General features: G+C 33.6%; 1 protein-coding gene and 1 long non-coding RNA gene across 8 annotated transcripts in view; one reads left to right on the top strand and one right to left on the bottom strand.

The window, feature by feature from the left end:
• The window catches only part of LOC149792900 (uncharacterized), a 38935-nt gene extending 16617 nt beyond the window's left edge, over positions 1 to 22318 (top strand). For all 7 annotated transcript variants that reach the window (XM_089966718.1, XM_089966722.1, XM_089966715.1 and 4 more), the window contains exons 6-11: positions 929 to 1048; positions 4985 to 5047; positions 10179 to 10217; positions 11397 to 11459; positions 14185 to 14247; positions 20313 to 22318. In XM_089966718.1, the coding sequence (XP_089822844.1) occupies positions 929 to 1048; positions 4985 to 5047; positions 10179 to 10217; positions 11397 to 11459; positions 14185 to 14247; positions 20313 to 20551 (587 nt within the window). In that variant the 3' untranslated portion in view covers positions 20552 to 22318. The remainder of the gene's footprint in view (positions 1 to 928; positions 1049 to 4984; positions 5048 to 10178; positions 10218 to 11396; positions 11460 to 14184; positions 14248 to 20312) is intronic.
• LOC149792899 (uncharacterized) overlaps positions 1 to 25620 on the bottom strand; it is a 43803-nt gene that overhangs the window by 1748 nt on the left and 16435 nt on the right. Inside the window, exon 5 of the long non-coding RNA XR_016422663.1 lies at positions 50 to 107. This is a non-coding gene — a long non-coding RNA (uncharacterized LOC149792899). The remainder of the gene's footprint in view (positions 1 to 49; positions 108 to 25620) is intronic.

The raw sequence follows: 25620 nt of genomic DNA, 5'->3' as shown, positions 1-25620 counted from the left end.
GAAACAAAATCAAACTTCTAGAGGCATTTTGGGGGAAATGATTGCATACCCCATCAGACATGCTGAAACCGACGCTATTTTCTCCATGCTGTATATCTACCTGAAGTCTGTAATGAAAAAAAAACTAAATGGACTCTGTAATCATCCATAGACATCAAAAAATTTCCTGCTGTTAGCATTTGATTTTATATTATTATTGAATTTTGACTTTGATGTATATTTTGATCTTTATGATTGAAATTAATGCAGAGACAACTCAAGATTTTGACCTGACTCTCTTTTTGAACACCTTGAAGTACGACACCTTAATAGCTGGAATGTGATGTGTGTGAGTGATTCTTGAATAGTCTGATTTGACAATTATTTTTGGAAATAGTCAACTGAATGAAAATATTCAATTGGAATGCAGAATCGGCATGTTGTATTTGAATCTAATTACACATAACTTAAAGCCTCTGTGACTTCATTATAACATACTTGCTCTGTAAGTTTGATAATGAGAATTTTCAGATGGATGAATTTAGGAATAATTTCTGTTTTAAAGTGACAATAAGTTTTACATTTTACTTAAATAGCAATTTCTTTTTATGACATTACTTCATTGGAACCTTCAACTTCATGAAATGTCAGAAAACAGCTATACTTTAAAAAAAAATTGAATTAGCCTAGCTATACCTCATCAATAGCAGCCCTGCTATGTCTGATTGGATAAACATAAGTGCAATATTTCAAAAGCAGTGTGTGATGAAATACACAGTCTGGACTTTTTTGACAATCTTTTTAGGAAATATAAACTTGTTACATGTAATTCTTTAAAACTGTACTTGTCTATAGAGGACAAATACCATTTTTAACTCCATTTGTTTGAAATGATCTGTAAAATTAATATGTCTGATTCTAGTTCCTGAAAACATGTTTTCTTATTCAGCTCCAAACAGCATCAATATGTTTGATTGGTGGGCATATCTTATGATAGGGGCAGTCATCATCATCTTTATCATCGTGGTCATCATCATCTGTTACTGGTGGATGAAGAGGAAGAAGCAGCGTAAGATCTTATTATAGTTTTTATTTTTCTTTACATCTTTTATGAATTAGTTGTATTGACCTGCATATACCTGTTAGAGATTCAACTGTTTGCATACAAAATTTCAATACTTCCATTAACATTTCTCAGAATTCAAATTCTTAAAATTTGTATCGTGTATATCATCTCCTCTTTTCAATTTTACTTTTTCAGTACACATATATCAAGTGAAAATGCTCTCAACATTCATTTATATCAGTCATTATCTTTGTTTGATATGCATGTTAACAAGATCTGTTTGTCTACATGACTAATATAAACCCCTCTGCATGAATATGTTTATTAATTGCTTTTGAACTGTATAACTGCTTAGTGCGATGGTGGTTCATCTTCTCTTCTATGATTTATTGGCATAAATTTGAAAGTTTCCATTGGCTACAAGACTTTCTGGATCACAGTTCAAATACTTATGATTTTTTTCCATTTACTTTTAATTTTCCTTCCTTATTTTCTGGATGTGTTGAGTCAGTAATTTTAAAAAGCAATGAATTTCAATGATTCAGCCACTAAGCATCTATGTAGATATCTTAGAATAACACCTAATAGTTTGCAAGTTTTGACATGATCTTGCATAATTGTGTTAGAGCACTACACACAAGACAGGACAACCCTTCATTTTTATTAATTAAGAGTATAAGCCTTCCTCTTTCTGAAATATATCAAATTTAAGATATCTACATATATATAAATTGAAAAGAGGGGATGATATACATGATACAGATTTTATTTACATCGTGTACATCATGTTTCCAGCTTTTGGTCATTAACAATACTTTTAAATTATTGTCAGTGTCAGTGACCAAAAGCTGGAAATGAAATTCAGTTTGATGAAGTAAATGAAAAATACAACAAAAATCTCAAGGATTGAAAAGAAAATGAATACTTATCTGGATTATTCTGATAAGATGATATGAACGATTCTACAATATTAGAATTAGCTGAAAGGGCTAATGACTTTAGATCTCTCTAATGGTCTCAGAAAATGTCACAAATTAATTTTATTTATTGCAAACATTGTTTTAAATATTTTTTATTGATATACCTGTCTTAAAAATTATGGTGTAGTTTTTCATATTTATCATATGACGATGTCATCAGTGCCCACATGTGAAGTATAGAAGTGCAAAACGTGAAATGTGGTTTCCTTTCGTTAACGCAGCCGATGTGAATGTATTTGTATAAATTAAACTATCCCCGCAATGATAAGCAATTGAAATTTGCAAGATGTTTTCCTTATTAGCTGAGTTGAAATCTCGGAAAATTTTAAGTTATTTTACAGGTAATTTTTTTATAAGTTATTATTTACTATATAGTTCCCACAAACAGCGAGGGAAAGGAAAATGAAGGATCAATACCTATCATCCAAGAGTATTTTTGACCAATCAGAAAACCAACTAAAGAAATAAATGCCTTGGTTAGAGACACATAGAAAATAATACAAACTCTGGAAGACTGTGTTGCTCTGCAATCTATCTAAATCAGTTCCAGATAATTATGAATAATGAAATCCAACAGACTGATGATATGATCAAAAGGTTAGTAAATGATTATGGTACAAAAATAACTGTATGACTAGATAATACACTATTACTCATGATGAAGAGTAATAAAATGACAAAGCGATCAACAACATCCCAAAAAAAGTGAACTTAAAATGAAAGCACTCTTAAATTTCTGAGACAACTTCTGATTGAACAACACTTTTCAGGTTACTTTCTATGGTATGTAGAAAAATAATTCTGCGATAAACCCAGGATAGACAAGAGAACCAAAAATTTATATTTAGTAGTATTTTTGGACAAATTAAGATAGCCCAAGTGTTTATACTGAAATTTGAAAAAGATATATTGCTTTTTAAAAAGTAATTATCTTATAATAATGAGAAATGTCAATTGATTGAAAACCCAGACCATGCCAGAAATATAGCTGAATGTTGGATACTATTGTACCAGTGCTCAACAGTATAGCCCTTGCTGCGACATCAATATGTATTATGTAATTATGACATCAACATGTATTATGTATTTACCAGTCAGTTGTCAGATTGATTGATGCATTCTTTTTAGACAACACTAGTATGAAAAAATAAAACAATGAAATTTGCAGGACAAACTATACACAAGCTGTATCATTTACAAGAATCATAGTTTCCATTGCATAACTATTTCTTCATGCATTGTGGCCTGTAAATTATCCGTTACTTCAGATGCATGCATGGATTGCTATGGTTGCCTAGTGGTTAGAACATCTGCTTCGGATGTGGGAAGTCATGGGTTCGAACCCTGGCTGAATCATGCCAAAGACTTATAAAAATGGTACTAATAGCTGCCTTGCTAGGCACTCAGCATTAACAGGTTTGTGTTAGGACTGGTCGGCCTGGTGTCAGGATAATGTGACTGGTTGGGACATCATTCTACAAGTAGGTCATCATGGCCAACTTGACACACTTCATTGGCTACTTGTCCCTGGGATGTTTGTTCATTATGTAGTGCATCTGTTTTTATACAGTCATGTGGCATTGTCTACAACTCCTTGTGTTGTGTACATTTTATACATCAGTTAGTCATCAGTAAACTTATGATTTCCCATTTTAAGAGAGCCTTGGATTATAGCATAGCCAGGTATGGGCTTCCATATCATTAGTAGTTTTAGCATAGCCTCTTTATTTCCATTATTTCAGAGAAAACATGCCTTTATATTCCTTTGACCTTTTGCTGCATACCTATATGACCGACACCAATGGAAAACTGCTGTGCAGATGCTTGTTAAGGAGACTGTATCTGCATTACCAAATCTTAGTCACTGAAACCTAATTTCCATTGCTATATCAGCAGTTTGTCTTATCTTTGATATCATTGTCCCTATTACATCTGGACTAATCACATATCACAATTCTGCACTGAAGCTCTTGCCACATTCAGAGTGGCCCCGAGTGGCCGAATGGTCTGAAGCGCTCTCCGTTATGGATCACTGCCATCTCACCTCTGTCTGCGTGGGTTCGAGTCTCGGATTTGGCCAATGTGGGTATGTGAGAAAGCTTGCCAGTAGCTTCTCGAGGGTCGGTGGTTCTTTCTGGAGTTTTCCCGGGTTCTTCCTCCACCATTAATACTGTCTGCCATGTATAGCCTTTCATGTGCTGAAAAATGGCGTTAAACCCTACAACAACAACAACAACAACAACAACAAAGCCACATTCAGATGAATGATACATTTGCTGTATCTTTATTTTCATTTTGTATATAATGTCAAAATGCTGAGTCATCAAAACTAGGTATACTTCATTTTATCCATTTATAGATAAATCAGTCTCTTTGGCAAGGTTACATATTTCTTGGTGTCAGTACTCCATGATATGTTTGACACCATCATTCCACACATAATTGATTGTGTCCACATTTTGTACTTCAGTGTCATTCAAATCATGCTCGAAGTTCTTTCTTTGAGAGTGAAGTCTTGTGCACTTTTTTCACTCCATATACACATGTTTATAATTAAAATAATATACTCCATTTATTCATTATGGTAAGAGAGTAATTTCTTAAATCACTATTGAGAGATTGCTTTGTCTATTCTGCCCAATTGCCCTATGTCTAATATTTGCTGTATAAAGGAAACAAAATCTCCCTAAACATAAACATTAAATTTATTTTGTGTGTCAAATTATGATTTTAATTGATATTGGAACAATTTTGGTCCTGGCAAAATATTACCAATTGTTGTATATAGAAGTTGCCTTCTGTCAGCTCATGTCAAGTTGCACAAACATGTCTTCATTACTTTTGCCCTGCTGAACTTTGTTGGAGCAAACAACCAACCTGTTTTACCTGTCTTGTGATTTTATGTTTATTATTCAGGTAGATCTGTCAACAAATTACATTTTATCTTATATTTTTCCAGAAAAAAATAACTCCTTGTCAGAAGAGATGGAAGAAGCAGAAGCTCCACTGAAGGACACATTTGGTAAACTTATTATTTTATTTTTCATTTTGAGAAGTTCTTGGCAAAGTCCCTTACTAACCAGAGACTTTAGATATAAAGGGAGTATGTGTCTATTACAGCAAACAATTCAATCTAATTAAAATAAGATCTCCACTGCTACACATGTAGATCTGACAACGATCAATTTGGGGTCATGTTCTGGTAACCTATGTTATTACCATAATTGCTAAATTTATCAACCAATCAGATGAAGTCTGATATCTTCACATTTTGTGACAGAGCTCTGTGGGTGGAGAGCATGATCATGTACCAAATGATTTGATTCACTTTCAGATTTTTTCAAACTGCATTTCCATTGCCTAATTCAAAGGTCAGCATAACATGACCCTTAAACGGACATCGTCAGATCTTCATGTAGGACAGAGGAGATCTGATTTTAATCAGATTGGCAAACAAATCTAATCACTAGTTGACTAATTAAGTTAATCATTCATTGCTATCACTGGGATAAATTCAGAATGCTGAACCAAGAAGGATTCTAACACACTATTGTGCACATGTGCGTAAAGCAAGTTTAATTCCGCAGAGGTTTGGAGATCTAACTTTGCAAGTTTAATTCTGAAGAGGTTTGGAGATCTAACTTTGCAGATATAATAGTGAATTCATGATATGTATCATGTTAATAGTATTAGAAGTTTTTGTGGATCATGTTTCTAAATGTATAATTTTATCCAGGTAAACGTGAAATGATGGTAGTACCATGGAGAAAGTCCATATTTAAGACTAGAGTATTAGATGTATACAGTTATATAGCACCGACACATGAAATAACTCAAAATTCCATGACAGTATTGTTTGTAAGTGATTTGTAAATTTAGGAATTATTATTGTATGAAAGAAAAATAATGAGTATTGTATATCTTTGTGCCAATAATTCTATGGATTAAGTATTGTATTTAAAATAATACAACTATACATTTTCCTTTGCTAGTGTTTGATTCCTCTTTGATTTTTAAAACTTAAAACTGGTGTGCATAGCATTGTTTGGACTGAAATTTAAACTGTAAAGCATACAGCATAGTCATGAGGCACCTCAAAATGGTAGTTCACAACCACTATACCTCTATGGGCTAGAGGACCTTGTGTGAGAGTATATCAGTGCTTTCTCATTTTCTGTAGTGCTTGGCTGAGATCATGGGTTCCAAAAGTCTTACATATATGCCAAAAATGGAATATATGGAAACAACATTTTGTATGCACTGGTTGCATACATTTCAGCTTATATTTATTGAATATTTATAAAGCTGACCTCAGATTCATATTTTGACTTAAACATGACGAAAAAAACAACACCTTGAAAAAGTGCATGTAACTTAGTGTTCTCTTTTTGCACAAATTTCAAGTGGATATTGGCACAAAGAAGCATAATAATACAGAATATTTATTTTACATCATTTTTAACTGAAGCTTTCTGTGAAACTTGACATAAACGAGTAACTTGACACGTAACAATCATATAATTGGACACTTATCTTCAGAACATACACAAGATTAGCTTTTTCCTACTTACACACACACACACACATATATATATATATATATATATATATATATATATATATATATATATATATATATTAAATTTCTGAAAACATTTTATTATTTAATCTAATTTGTGCTATTTGCTGGTATTCAGTGGTCAGGTATACACATGTGAAAAAACAATATTGTATGTTAGTTAACCATATTTTGTTTTAAAAATTACACTGTTACGCATATGTCTTGGACACCAAATCCCAACTTAGATGGCAAAAGATTTATAAATATTCAAATAAATATAAAAATAAACATTACATGTGATGTTTGAAAATCAATAACTTTGTAAATAAAAATGTAAATAGAAGGAAAATAATTAAATGGGCAGAGAGAGAAAATATGTATTTATGTCAAATAATTCTGATAATGTAGAGATAATGAATTTTCATGTCTTAGTTATTGACAATACCAAGACAATAGTTCAGAAGAGATAGTCAAAGCAGCATAGTAATTTCTGCACATGGACATATTTTGCTGCATTAAGTACAAGTACAAAAGCCACAAGTAAATCCTAAGTTAAATGCAGCCCTTATAATGCAAAAACAGTCATGGTTTGTTGGTCAAGAAATACGGCGGCAATGTAACTGCCATTTGTTACAGATTCAACCAAACTGACATAAATCTACAGTGAAAGAACATGCCTTCTTCAGAAACACCAATTCTAATATTAAAATTACTACAACCAATGGTTAAGTTTAACTATGTTGCCTTTGATTTTTACATGGAACATTTGCTACCTGAACAAAATTGGTGCTCCTCTGATCATAGTAACATTGGTTCCACATATAACAACTTTGGAACTCCGCGGACATGAATAATGTGTGCAAGTTCTTATAGTCAAATGGCAATATCGGCACATGTTTTCATGATGTAAGGTAGTTTCATGTGTTCCAGTCATGATGTTCAGAGAACTATTTGAGCATCACAATATAATGTCCACATGTGAACTGACGTTACGGACACAAAATTCAGTACATTAGCTTCAAAACGTGAACCTATATAATATATCTGTGTAAAAGAAAAGGTTTTAATGTATCGTATTATCTGTGGGCTATTATTTTATTGCTTGTGTCTTTGTTGTAATTATACAGGACAATAAATAGATGCATGATTAATATTTCTGGGTCTTAAAGTTTGCAAACTACTTAAGGTATGTTCTTCTGGTCTTTGTTATATTGTCTTTAATAAGTTCATAATGATGTATTTTGTTGCTTTTAACTTTGCTAAAATTACATAGAGCTGCTTCAAGGACAGGGAACTGAATAGTGGTATAAAAATGTTTTAATTAGTTTGCTCTTATCAATGAATGCAAAAATTATTATAGTGCATGGTTTAACTTTAAAACCGTCGAAGAAAATTTGGAAATTAATTAATACATATATTAAGATTTTGTGGTGTTGATGAGGCTTTTGCTATTGATAATCTGTGCTCTTTTGTCTCCATTTATCTCTATCCAACCAAAGATTGTCGAGCATCAAAAATCAAAAGCTATGCATTTTAAAATCCAGAACTTCCCTAAAAATACCCATGACTGTATTGGAAATATTGGTCCAAGGTTAAGTAGCACTAAATCCTGCTGCTATGTATGATTATACATAAGTTCTCAAACCAGTCAGTCTTTTTATTTCAGAACTCATATGTACAAGAAAGTTATTACAAAAAAATGGTTATGATTTTTTATGGAAAATGGGTGAGAAAAGTTATGAAGAATTATTCCATGGTCAGAATAGGCTACTGTGACCTAATGTTGATGCTTCAGTGCTTTAAGTATGTGTAGTTTTATGTTGCTTATACCCCACAGTATCTTGCACCTGATTTAACCACACTCAAAAGATTAATGTTGCAGTAAGTCCGAGGGAAAGCAACTCAAATAATTGATGTTGCAATAAGTCTGAAGGAAATCAACTAAAAAAATTGTCGTTGCAGTAAGTTTGAAGGAAAGCATCTTCGCCAAACCAAAATAAGTCAAATTGAACCATTCTCCATGTCTGAATGACTTCTTTATTTTGATTCATTTGTTACACTTAGTGTGCCTAAATTGGAAATTGATGTCTCGGAGGATGCATGTTAAGGAGAGTATATCTGCATTACATCAGAAGCATCAGTATTTATAGCTGTTTGTCCTGTATTTTGTAAAATTATCTCTATTGCATTTGGACTAATCACACTTTGTCATAATTGGACTGCTTTGGTGTCCTAGTGTTTATAGCATATGCTTCACATGCAGGAGGTTGTGGGTTTGAACCCTGGCTGACTGAAAAATTGCTCAAGCTATTTTAAAAATCCCAATCGCACACACACTCACACTTGTCATAATCTTGTACTAATGAAACTATTACCTCACGCAAAATAATGAGATAATTGCTATGACAATATATCCTTTCTGTACAAAGCTGCTTGGTTAATAGATTATGCTTGCAACTAATGAATAAAGAGTTTGAATTATGTTCAAACCAGATGGCATCAGCTGCCACGATGTATCACATTACAAGGCTCATAGCTAACAATGCCTCAGCATTTCTTCATCTGTTGTACTCTGTATGGTATCAATTCCTCCAGCTGCATCCTTGTTAGCAAGAAATACATGTTTACCAGAAAATATTGCTTTACTTTAGGTCACTATATTCAAGGGTAATAAGACCATTCTTTAGTTCTGCTCATAGATGCAGAACTGAAGAAAACTAAATCATATCAAAAGAAGGTCACCATCGCTAACATTTCCCACTTGTTTGGCTTCTAATACATGGATCTTTTGGTCTGTATGTCATGCAACATTTCTATAGTCATGTAGCATTGTTTACTGCTCCTTATTTTGAGTACTACTTCATCACATCAAAAGTAGTATCTATATTTTATGAATGAGTGTTCAAATGAGGTACAGACTTAAGTCGGTTAGGCAACATTACTTCTTGTTGTCGATACACCATAGTATGTGTGACATCAGTATTCCACAGTTAAACACCTGTGGTCTATAATTCCTATTTCATTTTGATTTGCTCAGAATTCTTTGTTTGGGATCAACACCTTATGCACTGATCATTCTATATACTCATGGTTATAATTTGCTATTACATATTCCATTTATTCAATATTGTAGGAGTTTAATCTTGTAATTCTTTATTGTGAGAGTCTCTTATCTGTGCTATCCAGCTCAGGTATATCTATTTGCTGAACAAAATTAAATTGTTTTGTTTCTAGAAAGGTACATTTCACATTCAGCAAAGTGATATGATTTTTACACTTATTTTAAAATCCGCTTTTTGAAAGAAAAGTTCAAAACTTTATTGTGTGCTTCAAACTGTATTTGAAAATGGAAAAGTTGGATCTTGGTAAAATATTATTGGCATCCCCTCAGCACTTGCAAGCCATGCTGTCTTCACTCAGCTCTTCTTAAAATGCAAAGCAAAATCCTTTTATCTACCTCTATCCTGTTGACTTTTAATGAAATTAAATAATGGAGCAGGCAACCAGCTCCTTCATAATATTTGGTGACTTTATAATTCAGTTATCAGGTAGATCTTTTTGATAAATGACATTTTATCTTATATTTTTTCAGAGAAAAATGTTCCCCTGTCAGAGGTGAAGAAGGAAGCTGGTAAATTTATAATTTTTCATTTTAATAAATTCTTTAATTATATAGTCATCTGTGTCCATTTTATCGTAAAGCAGGTTTGGTATAACCCTGTTATGGCCTTTATGGCAGTTACCATTTTATGGTCATTAATATGGAGAAAATATGCATTTTGATTTTGTCTGACATTTGCTACATACTGGAATTATATTGCACATGTGTTTATGAAACGTTGTGGTTTTGTTGAAAGATCATAATTTCTTTAATTATCACTTAAAATGTTAGTGATTAAGACTATACATCTCTATAATAATGATTTCTGTGTACATTGAAAACTTCATGGAAACAAACCTTATCGATAATGCACTAATTAGGTTGGTCAGGTAACACTTGGATGCAGAACAGAGAAAACAGAAAGGAGCCCGATATCCTTTTCCACATATGTCCTGACAAACAAGCTTAATTCCACTGTTGTTTTTAAGTTTGGTAATGCAGACACAACAGTGAATTTTTTCTATGTATCACATTAACAGTATTAGAGGCCCGTGTAATGTCTGCTGGTAAGATGAATAATTATTTCTAAATTGATAGTTTTATCAGGAAAACATGAAATGATGGTGGTACATTGAAGGTATTCCATCTATTATGATTCTAGTATTCGATTTATATAGTTATAATGTATCTACATGTGGAATAGAAATAAGACCGACAAAATATCAACGTTTTCTATACTGTTCTGTGGCATTGTCTACTTTTCCTTGTGTTGAGTGCTACATTGTCAGATCAAAAGGAGGAATCATACATTTTATGCATTAGTGACTGAATGAGATAAAAATTTAAGTAAGTTTCTTAGGCATAGTTACTTGCTTCTTGGTGTCAATACTCTATGATTTGTATGATGCCATCATTCCACAATTAAGTCCCTGTGGACTATATTTCTTTTTTTATGCTTCATTCTTTTCTTGGGATTAATGTTTACTGCACTGTGCACTCCGTATACGCATGTTTATAATTTGCAATAACATGCTATATTTATTCATCATTCAGAGATTACTTTGTCTATACAACATAATTCACTTCTTTCTAATTTGCTTAAATTGCATTACAATATTGTTTTGTTCATTGGGAGTTTTTTTTTTCTTTCAGCATAGGTGTATGATGTTTTACATATTAATATATTCATTTGCTCTTATGTCTTTCCAGAGGAAAATGTTCCCCTGTCTGAATTGAAGACAGATGAAGTTTCTACACCTGTTGGGCCATCTGGTAACTTATAATTTTTCTGTTTTAAGAGACTCTTGAATTATAAGTTTTGATAGTTTAATTCAGAAAAGCTTGAAAAGATGGTGATACAGGGAAGGAATTCCTTATTTTATGTATAGAGTATTTGATTTATACATCAGTAAACCATTGACACCCTGGAATATCACTGAGTTTCCAGGACAGTCATTTGTAAGTAATTTCTATTTTCAGGACTTGCTGTTGTATGAAGAAAGGAAAATAATGACTGCTCTAAATCTTTGAGTCGGTAATACTATATATACTTGTATATATAATGCAACAAAAGAAAGCTTTCATTTTATGACTTTTTCTTTTTAAATGAGCATTACTCCATATATTTTCCTTTGCATATGTCTTTTGTGTTTGATTCAGATACAGTAAAACCTGTCTTGAAAGACCACTGCTATGTGAGACAACCTGTCTTGAGAGACCACATTCTCAATGCACAAATTTATAAATTATATAATATTGTGACCTGTTATAAGAGACCACCTGTCTTGAGAAACCATATTTTTTTGGCAAAAGATGTGGTCTTTGAAGACAGGTTCTATTGTATCCAGAAATGTAGAAATGAGACCCGTGTTCATGGTCAATAGGTTATAATTGTGTTTTAATGAGAGTCAGTAAAGCACATTCTGGTCTCAAGGTTGAGCTCGACAGGGCATATCATGATCATGGCTAATGGACCTTATGGGATAGTATCTTTGATGCATTCAAATATTTTATGTAATAATAGAATAATTCTTGATTAAGTGATCTAACTTAAAAACTGTTGATGATATTCAGCAAATGAGGTACATATATTACCACTAGTCATGTTGATGAGGTTTTTAACAGTGAAAGGTCTTGTGTTTGAATGTTAGCCTTATTGTCTATCACTTATTCAACCAACCATGATCCACATATTAATAAAAGGCCAATTCTCACACGTATGAATCTACTTATTTTAGACTTAATACGTATGAAAACTTCACCAAGTATGTACAAGACTGTAATACAAACAATAATAATGATTTTTACAAATCATGAGTGTACAATAATTTATGAAGAATGATATGAGTTTCAGTATTTCCTGCATCCTATTCAACCTGCCCTTACAATTTGGCTTGTGGTTTTTGTGCCAAGAATAGTGTCTCTGCCATGCCAAAATTAGGTCATTGTGACTTAATTTGATGTTTTGGTGCTCTCTGTATGTGTATCTTTCTGTTGCATACTCCCCCAATATCTTCCACCTTATTTGACCTGTTCTCAAGAACACGATGTCTGAATACATCTCAGGAACAACAATACAGCCACTCCAAAAGCAGGTCACTTGCAATTAGTCTTCATGATTAATGGTATCCATATATTCTCTCATCCATTTGACCTATTTTACCTATGCTCATGGAAACTGCATGGAGACATATCTGCATTGCCAAAACTTTACAACTGGGGCTTAATTTTCCTGGCTTGAGGATTTTCATATCATTGTCTGGATTAATCACCCTTTGTTACAGTCATGCATTGATGATAATGTCGCCACATGAATATGTAGTTTACCGTCAGTAGCACTACCGCCTTTCTGTAAATAGTGGCTTCATCAATAGCTTAATTGTGCAGCTAGTAGGGAATGGGTTTGAATTCTGTCAAAACCAGATTGTGTCAGCTGTTAAGGTGTATCACCTTACAGGGCTTAAAACCCCCGATTTTCTCAGTATTTCTTCATTCACTGTACTTGGTATGTTATCAGTTACTCCAGATGTATGTGTCTTGGGAATTCATGTTTACAGTGAAATATCTTTAGCTTTTGCACCACTTTGGTCGTTGTATTCAGGTGCTATTACATGGTTCTGACCTTCATTTTTGATGAGAACTAAGTTGTAACAAAAGAAAGTCATCATGGCTAACATGTACCAGGGCCACATGGTCAATACGTGCAACTTTTTCAATTCGTGTGGTATTGGCTACAGCTCTGTATGTTGAGTCACATCACATCAAAAGCAGGTATCCTAGATTTTATGTTCGTGTTACTGTAAATGAGGTGAATCAGTTTCTTAGGGAGGGTTACTTGTTTCTTGGTGTCAGTACTCCATGGTATGTTTGACACCATTATTCCACACTTAAATGTTTGTGTCCACACTTAAATGTTTGTTTCATACTTCATTGTCATTCAAATCATGTTCCAAGTTCTTTCTTTGAGAGTGAAGTCTTTTGTACTTTTTTCACTCCATATACACATGTATAATTAAAATAATATACTCCATTTTTTCATTATGGTAAGAGAGCAATTTGAGAAATCACTATTCAGCGAGTGGTTTTTCTATGCTACCCAATTAACGTGTCAAATATTTGCTGATGTTGCTGTAAGTAAATGCCCTAAAAGGCATGGTATCTTGACAGCAGGTTGATATTTTATGATTATTAGAAAATCAGTTTTTAAAAGATTAGTTACATTTATTTTACGTAGAAAACTATGAATTTATTTCAACGTGGAAAAGTTTTGTCTTGACAAAGCATTATCAGTTTTCATTTCAGTACATGGAAGATATGTTTTCTTCTGTTAGCTCTTATTTAAATGCCAGCGACAAGGTCCTCTTCCATACTTCTGTTTTACTGCTCTTTGTGGGAATGACAAAGGAGCAGACAACTCATTTAAAATATCTGGTGATTTTGTGTTTCAGTAATCATGTAGATCTTTTGGCAAATATTATTTTATCTTATATTTTTCCAGAGGAAAATGTTCCCTTATCAGATGTGATAGAGGAAGCAGGTTCTCCAGTTACCAAATTATCAGGTAAACTTAAATTGTTTTCAATTTTAAGAGCTTCTTGGGTAATAGCATAGCCATATGTGGCCTTATATCTCTCCGCAGTGCAATTTTGGCATTGTCCCTTCATAACCATTACTGCAGAGAAATTATGCATTCACATTTTGTTTGACATTTGCTATTTACTGTGAATCACTTTGCATTTGTGTTTGTGAAATGTTGTAGTTTTTTTGAAAGATCCAATCTCAGGACTTGTCATAATAAATTTAAAAAGGGAGTATGTATACATCTTTATAAAATAAAACACTGACAGACACATCCATGCACATTTGAACAAACCAACCTAATCATTAATGCATTAATTAAGTTGATCAGGTTATTAATTGCTAACGCTGGGATAAATGCAAAACTCTGCTGGATCTAGTTTTCTAAATTGATTGCTTTACCCAGGAAAACATGAAATGATGGTGGTACAGTTAAGTAAGATAATTTCAGACAGCATTTACTTTTATAGTTGGTATGTTTTTACACAAAAAAGGGTACTAGGCCACCACAACACACAGTCACCAGAAATTTAAATGTTTTCAAACAGATATTTTCTTGTGTGTGTTGCACTTGATCAAGGTTTGCTTTTTGAGCAGTTGTACTATGTGATTACATTATTAATGTTAGAATTTTGATGGACCCTCAATGTTACCAGTTTGAACAACAATCAAACCTGAGCAACATCAGCGAGATGAAATCTCCAGGAGAACCACATTGATTGGTTGTAGCAAAGATGCTGTTTGTAGGCTTGCCACGACAATAACTATTACAACTATTGGTCTTGTAACATGAATCGCAACCACAGCAACTGTTACAGATACAACAGTTGGAACTATTGTTGGAGCTGTATGGATCGTAACCATGCAAATTAATTTCAAGACATTCATGAATATTTGTGTTCTTGTAGTGGCATAAAGTAGTATCAACATGATAAAGTAAACTGCATTCGCTTGCCCAAGTTTGACTCTCTTAAAAGAAATAGAAAATCACTGAAAACTCAAAGCACAAATGAGAAATGGGGCGGGGGGGAGAGTGGATTTATTGGCAATAAAAGTCCAGTAAAACAAAAATGAAATACCATGTCACAGTATCATAAAACAAGTGTATTGTATTGTCATAGGTGATTTTGCTGGTTATTGAGGTCACTGCTTCTATCTTGTATGATTATGGTCACCTGTTTGGCGGCTTTGATAATCACTTGTTAGACCACTTCAATTTCATGTATTCATAGGTTACACATACTATAAGATGTTAATGTGAAAATGAGCAAATGTCATGGGGAATAGAGGCTGTGACCCAGAAAAGTAGGCAAAATACAAAACCACCCTAATAACACTACTCCATCTCACCAGCAAGATGTGGCAAGTGGTTACATGTGAGTGTTTGCATGGGAACATGGGAACTCTTTCCCTCTACAGACATTTCTAGATGAATCAGACTTTCATATCACACTCCTTGTAAACAGATTATAATCTCACAACATTCAAGGATCATTGATACCCAGAACACCCACCTAAAAATGATCCATGAAGGTGAATCCTTTTTACCCGCAGAGGCAGCAGTTTGCTTTCTACAAAAGCATGAATGAAAATTAGGCACTGACCATAAGCTGATAGTTTTGCCTCTGGGCACCGTTATTTGAAATATTGACAACAATCTTTGCTGATCCCATTGCAGTTGCCCTTGTGATCTTGGCTTTAAGCAGGGCTGGTGTCTGTACCTGGACACTTTTTTAGCTGACAACTTCCCTTTGAATCCAAAATTATTATGAAGTCCAAGTCTTGAATGAATCAAAAGTCAAAACAATCTTACATCACATATATAAGGCACTACATGACAAATCCATCTGCAATGAAGAATGTATGCTTGTTGTTTATGAAGGCAACAAATATTAGACCATGATCCATGAAGTATGCTTTGCTTCATGTAAGGTATACACATCATTTGTAATTGAGGAAGTGACAAAAATGAATTATTAGCTTGTGGAAAAGCTGAAGCTTGCAAGGAGATTATGAACAAACTTGCAGGAATTTCAAATTATGCGGTTTTTCAGATGAAATGGCAGAAACCACAAAAATTATAGAACCATAGTGATCATGACATCTTTTTGACTTGAGCCCTATCTCAGATGTGCCTTCAGCATACAGCTTAGTCTTTAAAAATGGGCAAGCAAAAAAAATGCAGTGTCAAAGTGACCTATTTTTGTGGTTTTGAAAGTTTTTTAGCACGTTTGAAAGAACCATAGTACCAACAAAATTTGTTTTTTAAAAGGTAAAAATTACAGGGGACAAAAAGGACATCTGCTTGCCTATGTCTGTCATTCCCAGGGCAGTGTTTCTCAGGTTAATGCACTTAGAATATACTGGAGAATATTAATTTCATTTTTGTATGGTCTGCCAGTTTTTAATTTGCTTGAAATACCTGAGGATTCAAACTATGCACATGAATACGATGTTTAAATTGAATCCATACTGGAATCGACATACTTAAATCAAACCCAGATTGGAGCTCCTAGCGAGAAACAAAGTGCTAGGAATTCTGGATGTAATTCAACTTTATACATAATGGATGCACCAAGTGGATAAAGTGCATGGAAACTGTGTTTATGTAATCACTTTCAAATCAAGACCTATATCAGTAAACTTTGATATTAGAGAATGATTAAATAAAGCTGACAGGTGTCCCCATAGTAGATTTTATGTCTAAAATCCAGTTTCAAATGTATTAACCATCAACCATCATGGCTAACAGCTCTGTACAGTTTACCTGTTTGATTTTAACAAAAGCTGTCTTGACTAACAAACCACCAAAAATTAACTTGTATTGTCAATTCTAAAAACAAATAAAATCTGTGTAATCAATCTGTTTTGTGGATAACCATCAGGTTTCAGACCATATTTATTCGTGCTCAGGAGGTCTAATTTTTGGACAGTGAATTTTCAAGTATGTTATAGTCAAATATATCTGGGTGGGAATAGTTATGAACCAACACAATTGAATGGTTTACTCCCCAATTGGAATTCAAGCAGATTATATGTATGTATCAAGATAAAGAAAAAACCTCTTAAAAAGTTTTAATAATCAGTACATAAGAATAAAAAGCAATATTCAGGTTGTTTTGAATAAAAGCAGGAAGGGACACAATTACAGTTCTTGGACAACAGGTGTTGATTGGATATGTCACATGGTGGGAGATAAAATTGCCATCATGTGCAATGAAGAAACAAATTCCAAGAATTATGTTGCGTTGAGAGATAGCAATAGGCCATTGAGCCAGATAGAGTTTGGGACTGTGCAACTGTGCTAGAGGTTAATAATGTGTACATAATGTTTAGTCGATGCATCAGTTTGAAATAAAGACCTGTTGAAATACACGTTTGCCAAATTGACTATAATAGCATTACATAATATTTTGCACCTTACTGAAAACTGGTCAGACTTACACAAGAAAATCAGCTGCCTTACTGAGACAGTCTTGTTAGGGTTGGCAGGTCTGCCACATTTTATTATCCCACTTAATATTTTCGTCATCATTTTCTTCTGCTAATTTTGTTGGTTAGAGCAGAGTTCAGTACCTAAACAGTTATGTTTTGTAAACCCGAACCATCATTTTATATTGGGTTCACACTGTATTAGGTACATTTAAAGAAATGATTAGAGTCCCCATTAGTATTAGTAGAGATTTGATTTATTGATTACAAACTAATATAAGTGGATTTTGTTAAGAAAATTTAATCTATTTTTATGCAGTAATATACTGGTATGTAATTTTGATGATTATTTCGTCAAAATTTAAATCAAATATTTTGCAATTCAGTGTTAAACAGTGAAGGATTTGTTAACCAAATTGTCTTAAAGAGCTTAGGTGGTTTGAAAAATGTAGTTGTTGGTTTTATTAGTACAGATTATTTCCAGTTTTAAAACATTTTTCTCTGTGATAAGATTATGATACTTTGCATTTGTTTATATTTTTTAAAGTTTGAAAGGAAATGTTTACATTGTATGTTATATTCAAGTGGCACATGTACCAAATCCTTGTATAATAGTTTTGAATTTGTCTTCTTCAACTCTCATTATCCTTGATAAATACCCAGTTTGCCTGGGAGTGCTGGAAGGATACTGGTACAAAAATCAACATTATAAACTCCTAAACGTTAGAGACCAGCCCCTTTTGAGGATGTAGAAAATGTCATTTAAAGGTCCCTGAGAGTCTTGAGATGACCCCATCTCCCAATGAAATTGATCTTCTGCTTCTGTGGCAATGAGTACATTCTATTCAGTAAGCCTGGGATGTGTTTGATCCAGTCCATCTAAGACTAATCATGATGATTGTCGCCTTTTATCTTCTTTGTTCTTTTTGTGCATAATATAGGTGCGATAGATTCAACTTCTTTTTTTGTGTCGGACATAAAAAATAAGGCTCACGGCCTGAAATGAATCCTGTGTAATACATGTTGAATAGTTCATTAAACTCTTTTTAACTCTTGCTTTAAAGTATGTTGTGAAAACTTTAGACACAAGTCTACAGAAGATCATTTTCTAGCACAGCTCTAGTATACATTTTTTTAATTAATTTATCTACTATGCCATGCTATTGTCATTCTTTAAGTTTTAGAAAGAACTTCATGTCCCATGGATTGTTTATTTATACTATAAATATCACATGATACATCCATAATCTTTATTAGTTTTAATTATCAATCTTGATCTTTATCTTCATTCTCCAAAAATATTATTGCCACTTGGGTCTTTAAGTAGGGAATCCAAAACAATCCAAAAATTTTATTGCCACTTGGGTCTTGAAGAAGGGAATCCAAAACAGTCCAAAAATATTATTACCACTTCTGTCTTTAAGAAGGGAATCCAAAACAATCCAAAAATATTAATCCAAAAATATTATTGCCACTTTTGTCTTTAAGAAGGGAATCCAAAATAATCCAAAAATATTATTGCCACTTTTGTCTTTAAGAAGGGAATCTAAAAATATTATTGCCACTTGTGTCAAATTGTCGATCTTTCCTAAATGAAGAATACAATAAATGTTAACTCTTGTAAATGATTGATCCTTTATGCATTTGTGATAAGATGAGGGTTTCTGTTCATATTTTTTGCTGCTGTGTAACATTTGGCAAAAGTTAGTCATGGAAATAGTATGAACTTTAAAGTACAACTGAAAAATTAAGGATAAGTAGAGCATTGGTATGAAATATAATTTAAGGGCAAGATAAGCATAGTAAATATCACTTAAAACAAACACAACATATTAACATGTGTTTATGTTTGCTAGTATATGTAATCAATAAGTCACATTGCTGTGCAGTTTTTTGTTGTATATGCAGTCATTGGGCAGGGGCAGGAGGATATCATAGAAATTTAAGATGTTCTACCTTGTTTCCCGTAAGGACATGCATCTGTTCATATGCCTTGCTAGGCTACTGATAAGTACCACAAGCAGGGCTAATGTAGTTTTGTACAGACATGAAATTTTTGGGCATGATGGCCATAGTAGTTTTCATGCAGTTGGGATGCCTGACATCTGTTTGCTTAATGTTTTCAACTCACACAGCAGGATAAATAAAGTCAGCAACTGTTATGAGAAAAGCCACCAAAACCTCATTAAAATCCATGATGGAGTCTTGTGATATAGAGTGGCTGCCGATTAGATGTGGTCAACACCCACTTCTGTTTGCTCTCTTGTCCCCTGTGTGCATGAATGTAAGAATGGGCAATCTAGAATCCATGATATGTCTATTTCACTGTGCATTGTAGTGGGAGATACAACTGGTTCACATCAGAATGGTAAGCTCGTAAGGACTTCATTGTACTAAATGGGTTAAATGTCAACAGTTCACTTGCTTACTAATTCATTGATATTTTTGTATTTTTCTAAATGTATTTGATGAGCTAGCAAGTTACATTCATACTTGAATGAAAAATTTGTTGCTCAGTTGTTTCTTAAACTGTGTTTACAGTGGCTTAGAAAATTATGTTTAAGTGTAGTTTGTTGCACCTTTATAATCTTGCAGTGCACTTTGCTTTCTTTGTAGACAAAGAAGATGAACAGGCTTCTACTGAGCTTGATCCTGGTACCAATTCAGAAACTATGAAAGAGCTCCAGGAATTACGTCGTGCTGCCCGTTGTAAGATCTGCTTTGCCAAGAAAATTGGTGTGGTTTTTATGCCCTGTAACCATATAGCAACATGTGACACCTGCAGTATTTCTTTACAACTTTGTCCCGTTTGTAGAGCATCAATTAAGACAAAGATGGATATCCATTTTGGCTGAATATGATATATTTTCAGAAATATATAGATTATGCAAAAGACTAAATATATTCCTACACTAAATCTCCATTTTTAATGAGACACAAAATAATCAAAAAATTAAAAAATTTAACACGTACTTGTGTTTTTTCCATAAAGAGAATATGACACCACGTTTATCTGATGTATTAAATTAATAGTTAGAATGTTACTTTTTGCAAAAGCAAAACAAAATTTATACACGAAAAGTAAATGAATTTGCTGTACATTATATTTGTAGACACATGGTATTTAAATGTAAAATAAATGTATACATGAATATTGATAATGTATTCATGCAAAGGGCAAGATAATTGTTAACATTTAGAGTAGAATTTTAAAAGAAAAAATGAGGCATTTGAGTTTTAGCTCACCTGTCCAAATGCCAAGTAGTTTTATTGTTAGGCACTATGTCAGCATCTGATGTGCATCATCGGTTGTCTGCCTGTCCATCAGTTCTTGTTTGTGTACACTTTAGAGGCTTCATTTTGGATCAGATTTGAATCAGTCTTGAAATTTAACTTTAATATCATCAAAGAGTCTGAATTTGATCGACATATGTATTAATGACGTGGGGGCCCCGAGTGGCCAAGTGGTCTAAAGCGCTCTCCGTCACGGATCACTGCCATCTCACCTGTCTGCGTGTGTTCGAGTCTAGGGCTCGGCCAATGTGGATATGTGAGAAAGCTTGCCGGTAGCTTTTGGTGGGTCGGTGGTTCTTTCCGGGGTTTTCCCGGGTTCTTCCTCCACCATTAATACTGGCCGCCATGTACAGCCTATCTTGTGCTGAAAAATGGTGTTAAACCCTATAACAACAACAACATTAATGATCTGATTGCTGGATCGTGTGATTAAACACTCCAGAGGCCGTATATCTAATCAGATTAGGTAAATGTGACATCTATGCATTATAATTGGGCAATGTTGCATTTGATTGGCTGAGATTATGAGCAACATATGTATTAACGATCTGATCTTGCATCTGATTGCTGGAGCATGTGATTAAACACCCAGCCACCATTAATATGCAGTGCATCAGCTATATACTCCAAGATTTCCTTTTCCGTCTGTAGTTTCAATACAAATATGAATTTGCATTCACAAACATTTGTCAACTATCCAGGTGAGTGATATCAGACCCACTTGGGCTTCTTGTTAAAATAAGCTTTGTACTCAGAATATTTCTTCAAATCAGTACAGCTAATGCTTATCAGGTATGTTTAGACTAACTAAACCCATGTGATTGTATCGGTCATATAAGTGTACATTTTCAGTTTAATCTTGGTAATACAGGTATGTTTTTCTCAGTAAGTCTATTGTTTGTTATTTTTGCTTGAAAACACGCCAGATTGAAAATTTTCCTTTCAATTTAGAAAGTTTATTGTGTAGATAAAAATGTTTAATTTCTTTTTTCTTTAAGTAGGCAAGTATTGGGGGGTGACATTTTGTGCTTTCAATACATTGTATGTTTTGCATCAGTGAATGATGAAACATTTGAAACTTACACTGTTTTCCTTTATACAAAAGAATCAGTGACTGATATTCTATTTAGATTTCTAGTGTACAACACTATAATAATTGCTATTTTTCATTCTGTATAATAACCTAGGTATGACCCAATACTTTTGTAACTTACTTATAACTGTGATTTTGATTCTGTGCAAATAATGTTGAAGAATCATATATTTATAGGAGAATCGTGATATCTCAATTTCAGTTTTTATAAATACATTTATAATGAACAATTAAATTGTTATTGTTGTTATTATTATTATTATTATTATTAATAATCAGTTGTCCTTTTAGTGTGCATCTGTATTCATGCTGTCACCATTGGTTACTGACTTATTTTTATATGACCCTCAAAGTGAATAATCTGATGCAGACATTAATGCTGTGTTAAACCTGTTTGTTTCACTGCATGCCAATCATGTACTTATATTCTCTGTGACATTAATTGCGATGCAGTGCTTGCTTAGTCACTTGGGTCTTATTGTGATGAATGGGGATTAAAAGTTAATTTGGACAAAACAAATGTTGTTTTCCAAAAAGGAGGCTACCTATGTGGAATCACAAATTTAAAGATGCTTCATATTTTCAGTATCCAGTGCTAGTATTCTCTTCATGTGGTATTTGATACAGATGCCAAACAGTCTTTTATGAACAAGCTTCAAAGATACTATTCCCAATCAAAGGCAAGTTGCTTTGGTTTGGAAAATTATCTGTAGACCTAATATTTAAAAAAATTTATACTGAGATACTGCCTGTTCTAATGCATGTATTGAAACATTACTAAATATTCTGCAAACAGTTTCGATATGGATAAAAGAAGGAGAAACATTTTAAATCAACCAGCATTATGCAGCCAATATAAAACTGGTTGAAAATACTTCAAATGTCCAACAGTTGGCATCCCAAAATCAGTTTTTATGTGCAACTAAAATGGTCACAATCATCAGATGTTGTTGTTGAGTTTAATTATAGTAGCGTTCGCACAATTGTGCATGTGCCACTTTTTTCTGACTGCACCGCAGCCTGCTAGTTGTTCCTGGGGAAGGGGATGGTGCCACCTCCCCCAGGCTTTTATGGATTCAAGGAACCCTGATAGTTTGGCCTCAATCTGTGGGTCCATAAAGGTCCCTACAGTTGAATGGTTGGCTGTCATTAGTGGGAAGGAGAGCTCGGGAACGGTCCTGCTTGCTTTACATCGCTGGTTTATTGTTGCATTTGCCTTTTTTTTTTTCGAGATTGTTTTTTTTTATTTCGAGATTTTTTATTTTTTTCTTCTTCAAAATGTTCTAAAAGAAGGGGGGGATATCATCAGATTGTAAAGTAAAAGCACATGAAATCAGATATGGTTTTGGAGAGGCTTGGTACAACCAGGGTGTAGGAGATGAACTAATATTTATGAATTTGATTAAGCAAAGATATATTAATATTGTCATTCATACCTGGAATGCCAAAATGAATTAATTAGATAGATTCACAGTCTACAAATTAATTAAGTTAGACTTTAGCCATGAACCATGTCTAGATATTATAGGAAACTCATGCTATCATAGCTTATTTTGCAAGCTTATAGACAGTAATATGCATGTTAGGGTCAATATGGGTACACACTCCACACACTCCATACCACAATAGAATATGTTTTTTTGTAAAAGCATTATTGAAACAAAATACCATTTTCTAAGTGTGTGTAAAGCGTTTGAACTGATTCGTAAACAGTATTTATCTAAATATCTTTCTGTAAACCCATCAGGGAATAAGTTTGTATTTTCCCAGCAAAGAAGATTAATACGAGCCTATTGTTTTTATGATAATCCTTGTATATTAATAAATATTTTTATAATTTTTAAAATCCTGAAGATACCCTAAGTTGGTGTATGTGCTTGAGCTTATATAAGAAATGGTAGCTGTGGTAGCTCAGTTTGAACTTGTAATAATTGAATGACTACTCCTTGTTGTTGTTGTTGTTGTTGGGTTTAACGCCATTTTTCAGCACGATAGGCTATACATGGCGGCCAGTATTAATGGTGGAGGAAGAACCCGGAAAACCCCGGAAAGAACCACCGACCCACGAGAAGCTACTGGCAAGCTTTCTCACATGCCCACATTGGCTGAATCTTAGACTCGAACTGCCAGACTACTCCTTGGATTGTTCTATAGATATTAGAATATAGTAGGAAATATGACTAGAATTATCCTTCTCCAACACTTTTTTGGGGGACCTTATCAATAAAACTTCTGTATGGCTTAATCAGAAATAACTGTAAATTAGATAGTACCTATTTTTTGAAGATGAATGTCATCCTGTTGTCAATTAATAACTTATTTTAAAACCTGGAGTCAGAGTAAAATAAAATGATGCAGTTGGGTGAAATTCACCTTTATTACAAAAATCGGTTACTGTGACCCATATTGTGCACTTCACTAGAGCTCAATCTCAAATACTGCTCATGCCAGAATCATAAGTCTAGATTATTTTATGCATCATTTGTTAGTATCACACCTTTCCAAAAAAGGCCAGGGTGGCTTATATTTCACTTGTTACTGACTGATGCTGAATTTTTGCATGTTTTTAATACCTGGAATCATGAAACTTGGTAAGCAATGCATCTTTATGTGAACTGCCCCCTCATTTAAATATACATTTATTGTGACCCATGTTTTACATTTACTTTAAATTGTTTTGCTCTTTATGATTGTACATCTCTCTCTTAGTAACACACCTGTATAAAAAAAGATGACTGTAAACTATATTTCACATTTTACTGGCATTTAACTCATGGCTGCGTACATTTTTGACAATCTGTGTACATATTATCCTATCAAGAATCTTTAAACATGGGGATGCATCTTAATCAGCAGTATTATCTTAGGGTAATCTCCATTTAGTACGTACAACAAAATCTGGCAAAGATTGACCCCTCCCCCCTGTACATATACACACTTTTTTACAACCCCCCCATCTGTGTATGTATGCTTAATGCCCCCCCCCCCGATTATATAGAATGGCCTATCTTTAATCCACACAGAAATGATCAAGTATTAAAAATATAAACATGTTTAATAAAACAGATAGTCCACAGACGTTGAATGTCTAGTTGCATCAAAGAAATAAGTTTTGTAACCTTTAAAAGTTTGTCTCGTTTCTGCTAAATTCAAATGCTCCAGTTGAACAGGTTATGTATACAAATTATTTTTGAGGTTTCACCCACCCACCCCATTTCCTATGCATATGTGCATTATCAGTAGACCCCCCCCCATACCCAATCGCATGCATTTGGGTTAACCACCTCTCTGCCCTCCATGCGTACATACTAAAGTGATGGGCCCCTTTTTTCAATAGCAGGTCATTGTGGCCATATTTTAAGCTTCACTGACTTGGGTTAAATTTTTATGTTTGATGTTTATTCTCAGGCACTTTGTCATGCTGGAATCGTGAAGTTCATGATGATATGGAACTTTGACACTTCCATACCCTTACAACAAAAAAACCTGAAGGGTCCTCATGGGCTGTATTTCATCTTTTATTGGCTTTGGTTAATT

This window comes from Sinohyriopsis cumingii, chromosome 8 (genome assembly GCF_028554795.1).
Source record: "Sinohyriopsis cumingii isolate HCF-2022 chromosome 8, ASM2855479v2, whole genome shotgun sequence".
Lineage (NCBI taxonomy): Eukaryota > Metazoa > Mollusca > Bivalvia > Unionida > Unionidae > Sinohyriopsis > Sinohyriopsis cumingii.
This window is presented reverse-complemented; position numbering and strand designations above follow the sequence as displayed.